The sequence below is a fragment of the Ammospiza nelsoni genome, chromosome 7, assembly GCF_027579445.1.
Source record: "Ammospiza nelsoni isolate bAmmNel1 chromosome 7, bAmmNel1.pri, whole genome shotgun sequence".
NCBI classification, from domain to species: domain Eukaryota; kingdom Metazoa; phylum Chordata; class Aves; order Passeriformes; family Passerellidae; genus Ammospiza; species Ammospiza nelsoni.
This window is the reverse complement of record NC_080639.1, coordinates 32176745-32197274: the sequence shown is the minus strand read 5'-3', so window position 1 is coordinate 32197274 and position 20530 is coordinate 32176745. Positions and strand designations below refer to the sequence as shown.

The 20530-nt window shown below is 37.5% G+C and overlaps 1 protein-coding gene across 2 annotated transcripts in view; it reads left to right on the top strand.

Moving 5' to 3' along the window:
* DPP10 (dipeptidyl peptidase like 10) overlaps positions 1 to 20530 on the top strand; it is a 245701-nt gene that overhangs the window by 57066 nt on the left and 168105 nt on the right. For both annotated transcript variants that reach the window (XM_059475956.1, XM_059475955.1), the window contains exon 3: positions 367 to 462. In XM_059475956.1, coding sequence (XP_059331939.1) covers positions 367 to 462 — 96 coding nt within the window. The remainder of the gene's footprint in view (positions 1 to 366; positions 463 to 20530) is intronic.

Genomic DNA, 20530 nt, shown 5'->3' with positions numbered 1-20530 from the left:
CAAATTTACTTGAAGAAGTTTTTTATCTAGTTTCTCTCAGTGTATGGTACTCAATGTGGCCAACATCCTTTGGCTGTCAGGAAATTTTGGTGCTGTTTGTAATTTTTTATGGTGTGGGGCTGTGGTAAGGAAGAGCTTTGCTCAAATAGCCAAACACTAAATCCTGTAGTTTTCCTGTCCAAAAGGTACCAATTCTTTGTTTCCTGAAGCTTTTCTAAACAAAAACGATACTTTTATTTGTTGTGAAAAAAACCCAAAAGAGCAAGGTATTGTTATCATGGTTCTATAATGCCAGTGTTTTGCAAACAACAGAGAATATATTGTTTCCAATCTTTATCTAAAATGATCTTGTTGTGTTTATTTTAGATGAACTTGCAAATTCATCAGAAAACAGATTATCCTTGGAAGATCTCTTCAGAAAAGAGTTTGTAGTTCATAATCCAGAAGCCAAATGGATTAATGGTAAGTTCATAAACTCTCACTTAATTTGAAACTAGGTAAAAATTTTAAGTCTTGAATGATATTATCCAGTCACTGAGGAAAAAAAAATAAAATCAGTTAAAATTTCAAACCCTCTTGAAATTGGCCAGTGTCCCAGTTTTCCTTCTTACTCTGAATCATATCTCTTGCATTAATTTTTGAAGTGGCTTTCTAATTTTAAAGCTCTGTCTAGTAGAAACCCATTAAAATGATCTGTTCATGCTCCTGACTCAGTTGGAAGCAGTGATGGAGAATTGTGTTTAAGAACTGGATCTTGTTTGTGGATTCGCAGGAAAATCAACTCTATTAATATCTGAACTTTGGGGTTTGGGAACTGGTTCTCTTTGCATCTAAAAAAGACTTGAATATTTCAATATACTTGTGCAGTCATTTATACTTTTACAATTTACTTGTACATAATTTTCTGATGACTACAAATTGTATTTAGTATTCTGATTTACTAAATGATTTGTGCTTGGCATGCAGATTTCTCTAAAAATTAAGTTTTAATGTAAAAAAGAAAACAAATTCAAACTCTTTTTTTTCAACTCGTTGACTTCCTTGTCTCTTGCTGCCATACCTTGCTCACTTTCTCTCTGTAAGAAATGTACAGGTAATGCAGTAGCAACTGTCTGGTTTGTGTCATTGTGGAAATCTGGGTGTTCCTGACAGAATCAAAGAAATGACAACAGGATTTGTGCAAAACTGAGCAAGACAAAACTGCTGTGGAGTGCTCTGTGCAAGGCAGGAGTCTGGCAGTCAGTGGCTGTGTGTGTAAATTCAGAATGACCTTGCATGGAAATAATGCTTCAATTATATCAGCTTTGGCATTCAACTATAACTAGAACTGCTTTACTTAGCAGGGAGTTCTGTGATTGAATTATTGCTTTGTGATAAACTCTGAAGAATGAAGTGGGTATAATAAACATAAGTGCATTTAAAAGCAAAAGCATAAAAAGGAGAAAAGTATGCTCAATCTTTTTTTTTTTCCCCAGCACCTGTATCTGTTGTTATTTGTTAGCCATTAGCTTAGGGCTAAGAGAAGGGACACTCAGTTTATTTTCCTCTCACTTTTGCTGAGTTGCCCTTAGTTTCTTCTTTGAACTGGTTTCTGTCTGCAGTCAGTGCTAAGAAAAGTGATACTGAGTAAAGCTGGAACAGTTCTGTTGCCAGGAGGAGCAGTTTCTTGTGTTTTTGCTAATGAAATCATAAAAGCAGGTTTTCAATTTGCTTTTCTCTGTTAAATTCACAAAACAGCTGCTTCTGACCTCACCCAATTTAAAAAACGCTGGTTCTAATTGTCAAATAAAGTTATCCCAGACCCAGTATTGTAAAATAAAGGGGTCACTAAAAGCAGGTAAGTACATAGTGGAAGAACATCATTATGCTGGTTCTATCCATTCCTCTTGTTACTTAAAAAATCCATGAGATTATTCTCCTAAGAACTCTAGTAGTTCCTCATAACATGTGCATAATATTCTATGCATAAAAGTAGTACTAATTTCAAAACCCAGGACAATAAAACTAAAAGGCTGTGGATGTAGCTACATTAAATATTGGTGAAGCTATAAAACATGTAGTTAATTGTATTTCTTAACTCTCTTCTACAGCCTGTAATAACAGCAAAGCTTCTTTTATGAGTTTTCCAGATGTGGTAAAAAAGAAATGCAGAATTTGATGTTGTACTCTTGCTTGGATACAGGCTTTTCCTGTGGTCTTCAAAATTCATCTTAAAAAGCTCCTACAGCGAAATAGAAAATTTTATTAGCACCATGCAGAAATATAATTTGTATTAGTATCATGCAAAAAATTGTTGTAAACAATCCAATGTAAAAGGTATGCGATTGTACAGGTATGAACTTTTCCATCTCTTCAAAATAATATTAGAAATGCTATTTATTAGAGGAAGGTCCTGTGTTTTATTAACAGTACATTGGTACTAATATCCAGTCTTTCTGCAATGATGGTTTTCTGAGTCAGTGTGAAAACTTCTAAGCTTTTTACATTAAACTCAGGTGTTCTGAGTTTATTGGCCAAAGAAACAGTGAAGTCCAATAGTACAAAAAATAGGAGGAAAGAATGAACATTTTGTTTATTAGAATGTGTGTGTAGGAGAAGTAAAGAAAAAGTGGGAGTAATTAAGGATTTATGAATTTTTAGTATTTTTGATAAACACAGAAAAATTATGTATAGGTTTTGAGATTTTTTTTAATAGCCAGTATAGTTAATGATATCCAATATATTGGGCAATAAAAAACCCCAAGGAATAGTTTTGCAAAGCAGCATTTCTGCTTCCTGCTTCTATTTTTATTTTTTAAGACTTTATTTCCTGGCAGTGTGGCATTGCAGTGATGGCATTATATGCATGGAAAATGAAATATATAAGTTCAGATTCATTACTGTGGAGCTGGAGGGGAGCATTTGGCACTTTCTTTGGATATTGGCAGGATAAGTGAACTCTGCACAGGATGATTTTAGCAGAAAATAAATAGCTACTTACTACCTTTTGCTCCTCTTGGAATGGGATAATTTGTATCCATCTGAAAGTTTTATCATCTTTCCCTCCTGGGAAGGGGTAGGGATAGAAATTGAAAAAGTGGCTCCTGCTGTAAGCAGTGTCTTCGGGGTCTGGAGCATGTTTTGTAGAAAAACAAAAGGAAAGATTTAAGGATTTCAAGTGGTGGATGAATCACTGTGTCCTTAGGTAAGGTCTGGTATTTAACTGCTGCCCTTTAATGAAACTTTCCCTACTGATCTTTGCATTTCTCTGACATTATCTTCCAATCTTGCATTATTTCTTCCTTGTTTGAAAGCTCCTCCACTACAAACCCCATCCCCATGCAGCTATTTCTAGACTGCTCTTTAATAAGAGCAGCCCTTAAATGCAGATTTTTTTTACAGTCCATTTCCTTTCCTGCTTGAAACTGAGTCCACAATTTTATGGGCTTGCCACCAAAGTTAATAATTATGCAAATGTCGAAAGTTGGAGAGAAGATTTTGGTCTTTATCTGAGATAATCAGATGTTGCTGAAGAAAATAAAAGAAACACTATGAGCTAGTCTTAAAAGTGACAAAATATATTCCCATTTTACATAGTATGTGAAGATGTACCTGTGCAGATATCCAGATTTCTTCTTCATTTTTTTTTTCTTTCTATTTTGGTTTATTTCAAAGGCAATATATATATATATTTTTTAACCTGACTTGGATTTTTTTTTCTCTTTGAAATAATTTACATAGAATAAGAAAATAGGGATGATAGCCAGTAACTTTGTTGTAAATAACTTAGTAGGGCACTAAACTTTGTCAGTTTTAAATCTGATTACTTTGGCTGTAAAAGGACATGTTGGAGAGTACACAAAACCATCTAATTCCAGTTAGGTGGAAAAGTGTTTAATTTCAGAAGGCATTCCAGTTGTCTGGCTTAGTTTTGGAGACCTTGAATGAGAGTACATCTCCCTCAAGCATTATTGATCTTCAGGTTTTCTAATAGGAAATAAGAATTTAAAATGCTGCCAGTGAATAATGAATGTGAATGTGTCAGGTTGAACCTGACAGTTCATTGGGGCAGAGTGAAGAATTTTTTCAGGATATTTTCCCAATTTCTCTCAAGTTACTTAGAAATGTGTGTGCTGCCCTTGGGGAAATACTGAGGACTCAACACATTTCCATTCTTTTACTGAGGTCTGTACTTACATCTCCTGTTCCAGGGACCATAGCTGTAAATGACAATAAAATTCAGAATATTTTTGTGTATTCCTCTGTGAATAGATGAATTGCTTTAATTTTTTTTCTGTTCAGACATTCTTTGCCAATCTTTGCTGTACATGATGGAGTGGACTGGCTCCTTGGTGGCATTGTCAGATGGGTGTAGAGGCAGCACAATGACAGGATTTTTCATACATTTGAATAAAGAGTGTGTGTTTTTGTGTGTGTGTGTGTATGTGTTTTTTGTGTATGTGTTTGTGTGTGTGTGTGTTTTCTGTTATTGTAAACCCCTGTTTTGGAATTAGGTTTATCACTTTTTCCACCATAAAATCCAAGGTTGTGCCAGCAGTCCCAGCAGGCACACCCTGTTCAGATTTAATTTTCAAAGCTAATAATTTTTTAATACACATACAAATTTTCATGGCGAGGATTCTTCAACTTTTTTTTTGTTTGTTTGTTTCTTCCCCATTTACAGTTTTAATGCATTTCTTTGGACATTATAAAAAACAACTCCGTCCAAGTCAAAAATATTTTCACTCCAGGTGTTTGTTTTTTTTTTAACTCAAGCCTTTGCATTAGATTTATTTACTTGTTTTATTTTTTTGTTTTTATGATGCTTCCAGATTTCCTGTATCAGCCTCAGCAGAAGCTGTCATTTGCTGAGTAATTGCCAGTTCTGATGTGGGCATCTTTATTTTCATGCAGTGAGGAGAAAAGAGAGCAGGTGATGACACTCCTTTTGAACATCAGAGAAAACATGGGACTGGTTTAGGGAGGAAATCCTTCTGCTCCCCACATTTATTTTGAAAACATTTATTTTGTTTAGTAGTTTCTTAAAGAAAAAAAAAAAAGGAGAATTATCATTTTAAAGCATTCCTACTTTACAGTTGATGAGTGGTTTCACTGTCATGTTTTGTAGACTGTGTATTACAGTTAACATGGAAAGATATGACCTGGCTGAAGAAATACTACTTCAGCTTCTCATAACATGTTTTCTTTCCTTAAAGAGCAACTGAGAGAGTGTCTGCCCATAATTTTACCTGTGGCTGTCCCTGGCACGTTTCTCATGCTGTACACTGCCTTTGTCACCTGGGGAGGGAAATGTGCAGGCAGTGTCCTGTGCTGGAGCTGCTGCTTCCCTTGGGTCCCTCTTGCCTCTTGTCCATCCTAAAAAATAAAATAAACAGTGGGCCTGGGAAACCTGCCGTGGGGGTGGTTGAAACTGCTTTTAAATTATTTATAATAGAAATGGAAGTGGTTTGGGAAGCACAGCACTTGGATTCCACACTAGCACATATGCCAACTTTGTGCTTTAAAAATATGTTTTAAAACATTTAGCATTTCTTAAAAGAAGCGTTTCCTGTGTGTGAGATAAACACGAACTTGTTTTCACAGAGCTGAGTGTGTTGTGGTGTTTGTCAGTGGATATGGGTCAATGCAAGAAATAATCCAGCACTGAGCAGAGATTCTGCTCCAGAAATTGATTTGGATTGAAGCAAAGAAACACCTCTTTTAGAATTACACATCTATGAGTGTTGGTATTACCCTTGCAATCAGGGATGGATACTAAGAGTGAAAATATGTTATTTTATTCCCTAAATGAGATGGGAGTGGGAAGTGGCCAGGCTGGAATGCAGCCATGGTGCAGGAGCGCCCTGGTGGTGTAGCAGGGGCTGTTTGGTGCTCACAAATTTGCTGTGATGTTAATTAATTAATTAATCAACTAATGCTTTTGGGCAGAAGTGAAGAGGGGTGTGCTCAGTGTTACTTGTTACTTATGCCAGCTCTGCACTGAGCTTTCATTTTTTGTTGGAATCTGTCTGTGCAGAGCCTGGAGCTGGAAGCCAGGCCCGGGAGTTGTTTTGTTGTCTCTTCTCTGTGAAGGTTTTATTTCTGAAAGGCAGCAGAGGGGGGTTGCACTTTGATTCTCTGTGCTGCAAAATGCAGCCTGTGAAAGAACAAGTAAAAAAAAAAATCCTAAGATAGCACTCCAGTCTTTGGAGGCTTTCAGCTGAAATTCTTATTTCCTAAAAGTCCAGCAAGTTGTGTGAAATACACACCCAAGTTTTGCCAAGTCTGAAGACAATGTTTTGGGAAAGGCCCAGAAAATTTGAGAAGATACATAAAGCATCTCCAGGCTGGCTGATACTTCTCTCAGAAACTGCTAAGAAGGGGAATAAAAGGCTTGATTGATACCATTCCACTGATTTATTAAAATAACTTCTTAAACAAAAGAATTTAAACAATGTTTTTGTGAAACAGATTGAGTGATTCAATTCTCTCATTAGGGAACAGACTGGAGGAGTTTGAGGCTGTGTTTGTGCTGATGCTAAAGATTTTCTGTGAGCCAGCTGTGGGTGGGTAATTGGTCATTCAGGGAAAGGTTGTGGAGGTACCACCCCTGTACAAGAATAATGTGCATTGTGGTGTCCTTTGCTCCAGGAATTGTGGTTTCTCCAGCAATGGACATTTTGGTTTAGCAAGAATTTTTATTTTTGTGGGTGGTTTGGTGTTTTGTCTTCATTAAAATTCTTTCTTCCACTGTGTGTACCACAGTAAGGTAATTTAATCAGTAATTTTTCCTTTTGGCTCTGGTCTATTTAAACCATTTTAATCAGTGGCTGTTTCACCTGATCTCCCTGCCCCAGCCCAGTGTCAGGACCTGCTGCAGGGACTGTGCCCCTTTCTGCTCTCCTGTAATTGATGTCCCCAAGGTGGCACATTTCTGCCTCCTCAGGAGCAGATCTGGGCAGTTTCTGCTCAGCTCAGTTAATCCCTGTGGCTGCATCAATACTGCTGCCACTGTTAATGATGATGAACAGGAATTAAACAGTGCTGAGCATTCAGGGCCATTAACTTGTGTCACTACTGGATTCTGCAAATGACTTCTCCCGTCCTTCACCAACATTCTTTGTACACCAGGACAACATTGTGTTATTGTGACTTCTGCAGTATCCTGACTCTTGTTTTCTCTCTAGCATCACCATTACCGATTGCAAATTTTTTTTTTCCTGGCCATTTTTTTTGACATTTTGTTTATTTTTTAGTAGGTGTGTTGTATTCTCTCCACAGAATACTTGAAATATATTTTCCTTAAGAGTCCTTGCTTCTTGGAACAACTTACATCTAGTTGTATTTATTGAGATGTGGCCTGATTCCATGCTAGTTGAAATCTCTAGGTATGAGACAAAAATCCAGAGACTGGGAAACAAGTCAGGAAAAAATGAAATCAGATATTCCAGCTAGTGGGAGGTCAAACTACCTTTTGCCACCAATAGCCAAACACACAGCTAATCATTGCAATCCTTCTTAAAATTCTGTCCCTATTGATTTTTTACTTATTCCACAGCCCAAAGCATTAAGAATTTAACAAAGGCATCAATATCTTTAGAAAACATTTACATAGGGAGAGTGTATCTGTTGCACGAGGTGTCTTTTGAAAGAGATTAGCAGAATGATTTACATTTTCTAATCACTATTTCTGGATAGTAACCTAATGCTGAAAGGTTAAGTACATCAGTTCTGTGTGTGAAGCCCTGGCAAAGAGGACCAGACACTAAATAAACCTGAGTTCTCCCTGTTTATTGAAGCAAAACTCTCCTGAGTGCAGTGCAGGAGGGAGTTTAAATATTCCCATAGTTTCCATAGTGATGTTGGTGGAACAGGGAGGCCTTTTCTCAGTAACACATTTCTGGCTAGGCCAGCAGTCCTTAATGTGATCAACAAGTCCAAACTGAATGTGCTACACCATTACTCCTAGGATGCAACAGCCCCCCAGGGCGAATATTTTTGTTGCATGAGCAGAGCTGAGCAGTGGATGAAGCGCTTTGGAATGGTGACAGATGGTGGGTGCTCCACAGCAGACTCTGAGCTCCCTCCAGGCTTCCACATTGTGTTTTCTTACTCATCAAGACCTCAGGGATGTGTCTGTGTGCTCCAGCAGGCTCATGGACACAGGGAGGGTGATATTCTCACCCTGTGCCTGCTTGTTGAGCTTTCCCCACTTGTCACCAGCACAGAGTGTGCCCAGTGCCCAGCTGGAGCTGCAGTCCTTGGGGTGGCCAGTTCACTTTTCCTTTGGAAGCTGCTGTTTATACCTCCAGCTGGCTTCATGGTCCTTCTTAAAGGCTCATTTAAATCTGCTCTGATTTGTTCATCAGCAATTGGATTTTCTTCAAAGGAGTGCTGGGCAGGAGAGGGATAACCTGGACTTGTAGCTGTGTGCAGCAGCAGCACAGCTGGTTGATTCTGCCTTGTTTCCATTCCCCTAAACCAAATCCTTGAATTTTTGTCAGTTTTCTAGACACTTTAACAAACACTAAGTTGTGTTTTGTAGCAGATAAGTAAGCTGTACAGTGCTTAAAGTCAATATCTCTAAAAGCCAAAGTTTTACATTTCTAATCCTTACATTTTGTTGTCCATTCATGTTTTTTTGGATTAAGAGGCAGTAAAACCAGTGCTTTCTAAACCATTCTGTCTAGCTCAAATGTTTGCATAATGGATCATTAAAAATTGCATTTTTAAACACGTTTGTATCTATGAAGATATATATATATACATAAGTTTATTTCACTTTTAGTCCTTTTTTAGCTCTCTTTAACTGATTCCATTGTGGCAGATTTCAGAGACACTGACTCATATTTGCCACTCATCCATCCATTTTCCTGGTCTGTTTTGCCCTGGACAGGGTTATTCTTCTTATGAAAATCTGGCTGGCACTTGAACAATTTTGCTTGTTATCTCTTTCAGTGTGATGCAAAAGGACTTAAGTAGGTTTAGTATGTTAAGGTTTTAGTATCTTTGAGAAAGTATGTTTGGATTTATCTGTGTACATATACTGAGCTCATGTATTTGGGATTCTTTCAAGGTCTATTAAGTGCAATTCTCACAATAAAGCGTGAAGTGCAGTGAGAACAACAGTGCTATGAACTTGAAATTATTACATTTTTGACAATTGGACTTAATGACATTTTTAATTTACTGCTGTAGAAATCAAATGTGTGCCCCATACTTTCTGTGTGGCACTGCAGTGTTGAGAGGAACCTGAAGCAACTTGATCTTTGCTTGTTTCTGCAATCTGACAAAGTCTGTAGGCAATTTGTATGAGAAACTTGTAGCTGGTAATCATTAGAGTAGCCATGCATTGTTTTTCCACATCTGTAAATATAGATTGGCTTTGACCCACTAATATTGCAGTACAAACTCAGAGTCTCTTTAGTGAGATAAATTAAACTCCAGGCACCTTGTGAAAAAACTATTACTCAAACAGGGGAATGGGAGAATCAATCAGGTTTCTGACAGAATTTAGATATCAGCCTCCCATGCTAAGAGTCATTTAACTTTAACCCAGTTTTTGCCTGTGTTTTCCATGATATCTTTCTCCTCAGGGATGAAGCATGTCTTTAGTTTTTAGGAGGGTGTCCATAGCTGAGACTTTGATGAATGCAGAGCATCTTATTTAACTTTGCCTCAAAGGGAAATGCAGTGTGCTTTCTGCACTTGCAGCCCACTTTAGCCATAGGACTGACTGAATTTCTTCTGCATGTGGAATATTGATTTTTAAGATCAGCCAAAGCTACTTGGAAGCCTAAAGTTTTCTGCAAATCTATAACTTGCATTTTTAAAGTAAAAATTTGAAGCACTTTTAAAATGTGGCTGTGAAAACCCAGGACTTTTGGGCTGTCATTGTGAGCAATAGCAATACATGGAGCAGGTAAGAGAATCTCTTTTATTGCAGGACTGGCACTACGTGAGAATTAGTTTGACTAATTTCATAAGCTGGTTTTTGACCCCATCCTAGAGCAGCTGTCTCTGGGATAAAAAGGCAGCTGCGTTTCTTCTCAGGCCTGGAGTCTTGTCTGCCAGACTGGGTCTGTTAATTCTGTAATGATCGTTCAGATAATTATGGATTTGTTATCAGGATCTCAGATGAGATGGCTCATCTGTAAAGGTCACTAAGCTGTCAGATTCAGAGGGACAAGAATGGTTGGCTGCAGATACATTTGTTAGAAATATTTTCTGATGCTTTCTTTCCTTTTTTTTTTGGTTTTCACTTGCAAGTTTTGTATGGAGTGTATTCTGCATGAACTTAGTGAAGAAGGTTTAGATAGTTTGCTTCAGCTTTCTCACACTTTGGACAATGTGAATTTTAATTTTGAATGTTGAAATCTTATCTTTGGCATAATAATTTCATTTTGGCATTATTATTTTAATGTGTTTTATATTACTTGGCAACACTATTTTATTAATGCAAAAATGATGCATTGTATTATTGGAGTGAACAGTTCAACATTTAAAAACAAGTATTTCAACATATTCTATTTGTAATTCTGAGGAATATTTTAACTAGAAATTGTGATATATGAAGTTTTCAATTTATTCTAATTTGGAATAAAAATTATTGCCTTTTCCAATATTTATTCCTCTCTATGGCCAATGTAGAGAAGGAGGCTCTAAGCTATATTATCAATTAAAGCACATTATAAATTTCCCAAACTATGATGTCATGTTCCATGAATGGAAATCTGTTGCAGAGTGGATATTATAATCTGCAGCATTTCCATTGGTTCTTGATAGATCCCAGATGCACAGAGATATGGAAATGGGCTCCTGTTATGAGGTGCTTAAAAGGCAGATGCTAATTCTTTGCTTTCTGGGCAACTGCACGTGTAATGAAATTTATGTAAGCTATGAATTTTTATCTTTTTTCCATTTTCATACCCTGTGTTGTACCTTGTCCTCCTAGAGGCAAGGACTCACTGTTCCAGCAAGTTAGGTTTTCTTTTTTTAGCAATTTAAAATGGTCTTATAACATGTTACATAAATGTTCCTCTCTGCTTAAATACTCTGCCCTTTTCTCTAGCTATTTTCTGAGCTCTTATTTTGATAAATTGTTAATTGAAAACAATTTCAAACTCTAACTTCTTGCTGAAGACATTGATTAACTCATGCATGTTACTATATTTGAAATAACAGCAACAGTTCTGCTGTATTCTTCCAGAATTTATAATGTTAAATTATATTTTTACCTACTTAGCTCAAATAAGGGCAAAGAGTATTGAGAAAGAGCTGAAAATGAAGATAAATGAATTTTTTACTTGAGTTACTGCCATTGCCACTATCATTGTTCGATGAGTTGTAAATGGAAGTAGAGGCAGACAATATGTCTTTCAGGATTAAATAGTTTCTGACTCACTGCCATCTTCAAAATAACCTTTTATTAATTTTAACCAAACACTTTTTGAGTACAGGATGTGTCTGTCCTGAGTACTGCAACACACAACCACGGATTGCCTCACCTCTAGATTAAAATATACTCTGAGTTAACAGTTGTTTTTATTTTGTTCCTCATTATGACACTGAACAAGTCTGAATATTCAATAACTTAATTTTTTTTTTCTGTTTGCTCGGTGATTTTCTGGATTGGGTAAGGCCAGGAAATAAAGTGGATTTGAAGCAGGGTTTGCTTTTATCTGACAGCAGGACTTTGCAGAGCTGGGAGTGGGAAAGAGGCATCATTGACAGCCTGACTCCAGGCTGCTCTGTGAGAGTCTCTTTTGTTGGAAACCATGACATTTCCTAATTCCCTACACTGGTAATGTGTTGGATGAAGGTTATTTTAGTTTTTAGTAAGAGTGGAGATTGACTTAGTACCTGCTTTAGTCCCTGCTTATTAAACAAACCATAAAAACCTTCAGAGCAAAACTTCTCAAGCAACTTCATTCAGTAACTCAGAGTGCACTGATATATCTGCAGCTACTCATTCCTTTAGTAGTGAACTTCAGCACAGTGTCATATTTTAAAAATATATTTCATTTTTACAGTGACTCAAAAAAGGAAATTTGGATACTAATTTTTAATTAAAATTTAAAAAATGCTTGGGAGTTTTTGTTATTTCAGGCTGTTCCAAGCTCCATCCAACCTTGAATGGCACCACCTCTCACAGCAGCCTGTTCTGGTAAAAAGAGTAAAAAACTTCTTCCTTTTTCCTGATCTAAATTGATAATCTTTTAGCTTCAAAACTTTATCCCTTGTCCTGTTGCAAAAGACCCTGCTAAAAAATGATAGATAATCAAGATAGCAAAACAGTTTGTGGTGGCTGAACTCACAGTGATTCTTTGGGGAGGTATTAAAGAAAGGACCACAGAGAGGAATTGCCTGATTATATCTTTCCCAGAACAGCAGTGAAATGTTCTTTCAATAATGGATTATTTTTAAGCATTTTACCATGACAGCCTTTAATTATAAGGGTGATTATTTTTACTGCATTTTGTGATGTATTTTTTTTACATAATAGCAAACTGATTTGCTGCATTCAGTTCTTCCAGTGAAGGAGAAATATTTTTTAAGTGCTTAATCTGAATTTAAATTAATGCAAACCTTTGTACTCAGCTTGCATAGCATGCAAACGATAACTTCAGAAAAATACAGCTTTGTGACACACTGATTACTTTAGTAAAGATAGAAGTATATTCTCCCTTTGATGAGTGTGTCTAACTTCCATTAGTGCTAATGGGACTTATGCATTTATGCTTTGAAGAGTCTACACTCCAATTAGTTATAACACTTAAAGGAAATGTGAAATGTTGTTGAAAGCAGAGATTCTTTAGTGTTGAAATGGTTTTTTTTTTTTTTCTGAATTTCTCTCCTGTTCCCTGTTGCTCTGTGAATGCTTTGATGTTGATTGACATATTGTCATGAAATCTTGTAAATATGAGTATTGTGTGCAGTTGAAATCACATTGTGACATGTTGGTAGTTAAAGACATCTCACATCTAATTCCTAGATATGTAATCTACCCTCTGGCAGTCTCTCTTTCCCTGCTTGCCTTTAGGTGACAGCTGAATATCTGTTCCCTTGATTGATCAATTCTAAGGTTAACCTCAGATCAAGTTTTACCTGGGTGAAGTTGAGATAGACAAGAGAGCTGTGTTCCTTATGCCTTGCCTTAATCTCGTTGAGAGCAGAAAACAACAAGCATCAGCAAACAGATAAATTGTCCCTGGATCCTGTGCTTCAATCTGATTGCAAACAGGAAACAACCCTTGAGAGGAGTGTGAATGTCTTGGAGGAAAACAAGGATGAGCTGTTGCTGAAGTCACTCACACTGAAGGTGATGCAGATGCAACAGGTTCATCTGGGAACTGAAAGCAGTTAAGCAATTTACTCTTTGAAGAGACTTGTAAGTGTAGAGGATCAGCACAAAGGGAAAGAAGATGAATCAGTTAGACCAAAGAGACCTAATTATTCCTTTTTTCCTAAAAGTAGCTTATTAATATCAATCTCAGTTGCTTCTCCCTGATGTGTGACACTTGGAGGTGCCCAAGCATCTGACAAATCCTCCGTAAGGCTGAAACCTCCCTGTGAGCCACAGGGGTTATTTGGGGCTGGAGGAATACAAATTGCATTCAAACTCTGATTTGTGGAGCTCAGAACTGAGCAAGATCAATAAGGATGTAATGATACTTTTCATATTCATTCTTGTTCACAAACAATGTAAAATTTGAAGCTGAGCTTTGCCACAAGCTGGAATCCCCAGAAGTTGGTTTTGGTTTTTTTGGGGTTTCTTTTGTGCTCTTGGCCTGAGGGACTGTGATGGCGGTAAATGCATCATCTAGAGTATCTGCCAGAAAGAGGGAGCAGGTTTCTGATTATGGTCAGGGTGTAATTTAGTTTTATTTTTGGATGTTGTGTCTGCCTGACACATTCAACCCCGTTTTATGGATTCTGTTTCTTTTTATCTCCAGTTTAATATTATCCAGAAATTTAGAGAAATTTCTTCTTGTATTTGTGTATTGAGTTTCCCATTTTCTCTTGCTGACTGAAGCCTGGCTCCATCCAACCTGGCTGCAGAGCTGCTGATGAAAATCCTGACACCCTTCACTGCATCACTGTGGATGTGCTGATATGAGAGTTTAGTCTGAAAACATGTAATTATGGTAATGGCAAAAGAGCAAGTGTCTGTGGGGACACAGATTTCCTCCCTTAATGCAAACAAAAGACAGTCTCAAAACCGTGAATTCTGTTGTTTCATCTGCTAAAATGGGCAATTAATCAAGGCACCAGGAGAGAACTCTGCTGATAGTGGTGAGAGCTGGCACGGATCTTTCTAATTTGTATTGCAACAAATTGAGAGATGTAATCTCAGCAGAGGAGGATGTTTAAATAAAATTAGAGCTGTGATGTGAAATGACAAAGGGAAGAAATTGAGAGTTAAGGATGACAGTCTGTCTTATTTTAAAGCAGCTGTGAAATGGAAAAAGACCATCTCAGTGGCTTGTGTTGTGCTGACACAGATGAGCTGTCAGCCCTAACTACAGATTTCTGCCTTGGAATTTGAGTATGATATATCAATTGCACTAACAGGATATATATTAAAAAAATATATAAATATATATAAAATATAAATAGAAATATATATTTTCTTGCTTTTGTTGTGCTTCAGCACAACTGGAGAATGGACTAAAATACTTTTTATTTAAAACAGGAACAGTCTGCATTGAGGCTGATTTACGAATATACAAATGATGTATAAATATACATGTTATATATGAATAAATTTCATCTAGACCTCTGTCTACTTACAAAAACTATGTTTGATTGGGATTAAATAATTTTTCTTTGGTGTCAGAAACCAAGATTTTTCTCTGTGGTTATGGGTATATGGTATATATTATGGTATGTTGGATCTATAACTGAAACAAAAAATAACTTTTTTCTTCTATAAAATCAATTGTCATACCTGAGTTTGGAACCAGCCTTTTTTTTTTTTTTTATTTCTGTGCATGTGAACTTAAAAATTCTCTTGAATTAAGATTGGAGTGTGATGTAAATCTCTGTTTGATTCTTCACTGAGGGCCACATGCAACTATAATTCATGGTTTTTGAAGAGAGCCTGGGTGTTATAATGCATATTTTCATAAAGAAATGATGCTGAATTTTGCCCCAAAAGGCAAGAATAACTGCTTAAGAGACTCAGCTTAAGTCAAATAAGCAGGAGGTATTTTATTGCGACGCGTCGGAGAAATCACAAAATGGATTTCTAAGTTTCCCGTAACAAAGGCAGGCCTTTTATACAATTTTTGGATATAAGATTACATCAGATAATATACATAATCATATCTTTTCATGAATATTCATAAGGGGCGTGGTGTAGGCGGAGCGTGGTGGGCGGGGACACCTCTTTTGAGGATCATCTTGGTGGTCGTTCCGGTTGCCTTCATCATGGGCTGGGGTCTCCTGATGAGTCTTCCTCCTTAAACTTTTGAACTTCTTTCCTAATTTGGCCAATTCCCGGTGTGCTTGGCTTAGTCCCTATGGCTTGGCAAGGTTCTTAGGGTCAGTTTGACATTGTTGGCTCTGAACATGCTTAGCCCATCAGTTCCCCTATCCCTATCTCTTTCCTGTCATTGTGTTCCATGCTTTAGCTGATTAATTGCTCTATGTGTTTCCTAAATGCTATGCTTTCTTCAAATGCCTCACATTCTATGTTTTAACTCATTATTTCTTGAAGGCTATCTGTTTTGGGGCTTCAGAAAGTCCTGTGAGACAAAGTTTGGCTGGATTAGGAAGTCACTACCTGGTAGAGGGCTGCAGTTCCTCCCTTTGCATCAATGCAAAAAGAGCTGCTGCTTTGAGCAGTAGTCTTATGGAAATAATGACCTCAGTGAAGATCTGCATCATCTCCATGATGTGTTTTCTTTATCATTGTGCTTTATCAATGAGAAGCACAATCACTATCCCTGGTTTGACATGAGGAAATTAAGGCATAGTACTAAAGAAATGAAAGCAGTAGCTGAAGGAAAGAGAGGAGGATTACAAAAGCCCTATTTCCAGGGTGGAGATGGTGGGAGATGGCTGCTTCAGGCTGTGTCTGTGTCCATGAGCAGGTGAGAGCTGCAGGAGAGGATTGTCAGAGGGAATCTGCTGCTGTGAGGAGCAGCTCCACACAGGGGGTTTATTTCAGCCCAGCTGCAGAAATGCACCAGGTGCCTCCTGGGGGACTTTGGTTTCACCGTGCAGGGCTGCAGTGTTTCTGCTCCAGGGCTGTTCTGTGTGTGCATTGTTCAAGGGAGAGAAATGGGATGATGAGACAAGCACCTTCCAGGAGGGGTTTGGGTGCAGCTGGCTCTCAGCAGAGCAGGGGAAGTTGCAGGAGGAAGAGATCAGGGGAGAAGATATTTGAGAGAGGAGGATAAAAGCTTTCTTGATGTCTTTTCTGGTCTGTCTTCTCTCATTTTTGAGTTCAAAGAATGTTCATAGCATCATGGGAAGGAAGTGTTTCTGTGAAGTGAATTCAGCTTTCTTTGCTCCTTTTCCTGTGCTTTTTTTATTGCAGGACATTCCTCCTCACCAGGAATATTGATTAGCCTGGGAAATCCATCATGAGCATTGTTAGAGTGATTTATCTCAATACATCTTGCATATTATAGTGATGACTGCCTTGCAGTACCAAACCCTGAGAGAAATACAATAAAATATTCTGTAAAACAATAAAATGATTTCTCCCAAAACTCCTGGGTAGCAATAAAGAGTAAAGTTTAATTAAAAATAAAAAAAAATAAAAAAAATCTGCTGATTCAATTTGCATAATATGTATGTTAAATCCTCCAGGATTTGGCTACATTGCTGATCTCTTTCAATTTGGCTTAATTGATTACCAAGAGCAATTAAAAAAATGTTTGTGGTATGTCTAGACTGACATTTACAGTTGAGTGCTAAACTCATTGCAATGGATATTTAATTGATTTGAATGAAGAGGAGAATTTTGCTTAATGATTTTTGCCTGTTTCATCTCATGGTGGCTCAGAGGTGCCACAGGGCTGATTCTGAAGCCTTGCAGTAAATGGATGACTTTCATGGACTGGGATTAAAGATTGGTGCTGCATAACTTCTCTGATAAAGCCTAAATATTCTCATTTACAGTAGGTACAACAAAACAGATTTTGGTTTGTGCTGTATTTTTCAGGATTTGATGCAAAAAGGAGGGATACTCAATAACCTAATTGCAGTTTTGTGTTAGGTTTTTTGGGTTTTAGGTACTGAACACTGTGTGGTTTTTTTAAACTTGTGCCCAACACTGCAGGAAACTTATTTTTATTTAACAAGATTACTCTGAGCTAAAATTCTAGTAGAAAGTTATTTTTTTTAAGTGCGTGGTAATTGATGGGCAATTTTAACTTCAATGTCATGAAAAGTGCTTATTATGGTGATGCTTTTATAAAGAATGTACTCACACACCCCTGTTTCTATTGAATGAAGCTCTAGAGAGATTAAATACATGTTACTGGAGTGGAGCCACCTCTTGTCCAAGCCTCAATACATAGTAATTTCTTCTTTGCATGCCATTTTTAAATAAGCAGTCCCCCAAAAAGCTAAAAGCAAAACAATTAAAGTCAGTACAAAGCAATCAATTAATGGCATCTTTGAATAATAATATCTTACAGCACTGTTTAGACCTGCAGTTCCATTTTGCTGACAAAATCTTTCCAATCACCTTTTTTTCATGTACACCTGTCTGTCAGTGTCTAGATGCCAGTATTTAGCACTCAGTGCAAAAAAGGAGTGATTGTGCTCTAGCCAATGACAGGAATGTTGAGGGAATTCAAGTTGCTTGGAATTGCTGTAACACGTGGATTTCAGTAGCTTTATTACTGAGCCTCCATATTTTCCCCTGCCCTAATGTCCTGCTTTATAGTTCATGATGAATTTAAGGTTAAACATAAAGAAATGTGTTTAAGCTGGGGAAATCAGTAAAAGCCAAAGACAGAACTCTGGAATCCCTGAGTGTTGTTCTAGAAAGGGTGTTTTCCTGAAAAACTAAATTTTCCTGTGCACATCAGCAACCAATCAGACAGAGCTGCTTAAACAAACCAAGGGATGAGTGAAACTGTTGAGTTTGTGAGGTCCCCAGGACAAGGTGAGAGATGAGGAATCTGACTCCATGTTCTCAGAAGGCTGATTTATTATTTTATATTATATTAAAAGAATACTATACTAAAACTATACTAAAGAAAGAGAAGGATACAGACAGAAGGCTTAACAAGAATGAATAATAAAAACTCGTGACTGACTCCTCAGAGTCTGACACAGCTGATGGTGATTGGTCATTAAGTAAAAACAATTCACATGAAACCAATCAAACATTGGCCAGTTGGTAAAGAATACCCAGACCACATTCCAAAGCAGCAAACACAGGAGAAACAATCAGATAATTATTATTTTCATTCTTTTCTGAGGCTTCTCAGCTTCCCATGAGAAGAAATCCTGTTGAAGGGGTTTTTCACAAAATATGGCAGTGACATAAAACCAGGTCAGAATGCTTACAGCCTGTGCCCTGCTCCCTGCTGTACTGCCAGGGCAAGCACTGTGCCTGGAAACATGGCAAACCTTTAAAAGTATCTGTGTAAAAATAATTTCAAGGGAATTGCTCTGCAGAAAATGCCACTTGCCCACAGGGAGGTAAGAGGCAAACCACTTACTCTGTAGTTGGTGAGGGATCACAGATTTAGAGCAGTTTTAGCTGACACTGTGTCCTGACAGAAACTATCTGAAAATAGTGCAAATTTGATACCCAAGGATAAAATATTTGCAACTAGAGTTTCTTTTATTTTACAACTATAGTAACATATAATAGGGATTTGTTTTGCATCTCTCACCTTGGTTTCATAGCAATGCATGTCCAGGACTTTCGAGGGTTAATTATTTTTTGTAATAAACTTAGACTGAAATATTCTTCTTCTACAGACTCAACGTTGCCTAAGCAAGTCAGTCTCATTTTTAAATTACAAATATGTGTGAGGAAGTGAAAAACTCAAGGAAAAGTCTTGTTTCCCACCATGCACTTGAAACATTGTGGGCAGGGATTGCTTTTCTCCAGCAGCATAAGAGTTAATAATTTAGGCTATAGAAATTGTGACTTCACCTTATGAATGGAGAAGAAAAGCATATTTTCATGGAAGCTGGCTTCTTACATTTTTGGAAATAGCCAAGATCCTGTGTTTCTGCTAAAAAATAGAGTCCCATTGCTTTTCTTCCTGTAAACTTATGTCACATCTACCTTGAGGCTGAGCATAAATCTGTTTCCATATCTTTGCCTCTTGTTTTTCTTCATGGGAAAGTCTGTCCCATTTCTTTGTGGTGTGCCCAAAATGTAGCAGGTAGAGGTCCTTGTTGGTTGTCCAGAGCTGCAGGATTAGAGCTGCACACAGGTCACAGGTGTGACAGTGTTTGCAGGAGTGTGAGGATGAGGGAAGAGACAAAGATCTGACTCCATGTTTCAGAAGGCTTGATTTATTATTTTATGATATATATTAGATTAAACTATACTAAAAGAATAGAAGAAAGGATTTCATCAGAAGGCCAGCTAAGAATAGAAAAAGAAGGAATGATAACAAAGGCTTGTGGCTCAGACAGAGAATCTGAGCCAGCTGACTGTGATTGGCCATTAATTACAAACAACCACATGAGACCAATCCCAGATGCACCTGTTGCATTCCACAGCAGCAGATAATCAATGTTTACATTTTGTTCCTGAGGCTTCAGCTTCTCAGGAGGAAAAATCCTAAGGAAAGGATTTTTCAGAAAAATATCATGGCTACACACAGGTCAGCCCTTAGTGCTTGCAGGAGTGTGAGCAGCTGAATTCTCCTCTCAGAGCACTGTGAGATGTGCTCCACACTTGCCTGTAAAACCCCTGCACTGACAGCCCCACTCCATCATGTTTAATGTGTCAGGGATGAGTGGGAACACCCTTAGGTGAGTATCTTGTTGAGATACACCATTAGTGATCAGCTTCACAGTGGGTGATTCTATTCTCCCAGAGGTTATTTGGGTTTCTTTAGCTTTACTCTTTGCACTGGGAATTTTTAAATATTATTTTGCTGGAGAGGTAAGAGTGTTTTCTGACAGGAGGAAACAAAGTGATATTTAGTGGCTAAAGTGAAAATGTCAGTGTTGCAGTAAATTTTTGATATAGGAGCTGATGTTTGCTGCATGTGGCCCTGCACTGTAGAGATTTTGGGTCCTGTGTGTTCAGATCAGCCATCCCATTTGTGTGTTGGTGTTGTAGCACCTTGTGCATAGCTGGAGAAGAAATTATGATAAATAAGATTGCAAAAATTTATTTTCACTGATTATCTTACTTTTCCTGATCACATAAAACAGGAGGAATTAGATGTAATCTTTATTTCCTAATGATCTGAGAATAGAGAAGGAGTTCCTTCCTAACTAAACTGAAAAATGGAAGGTCTGAATGCACATATAATTCTATTAACATCTGTGACATGGTTGAATCCAAAGCAGTAGGCACCTGAATAATGAGGTGATCCCAGAAAAGGACTAT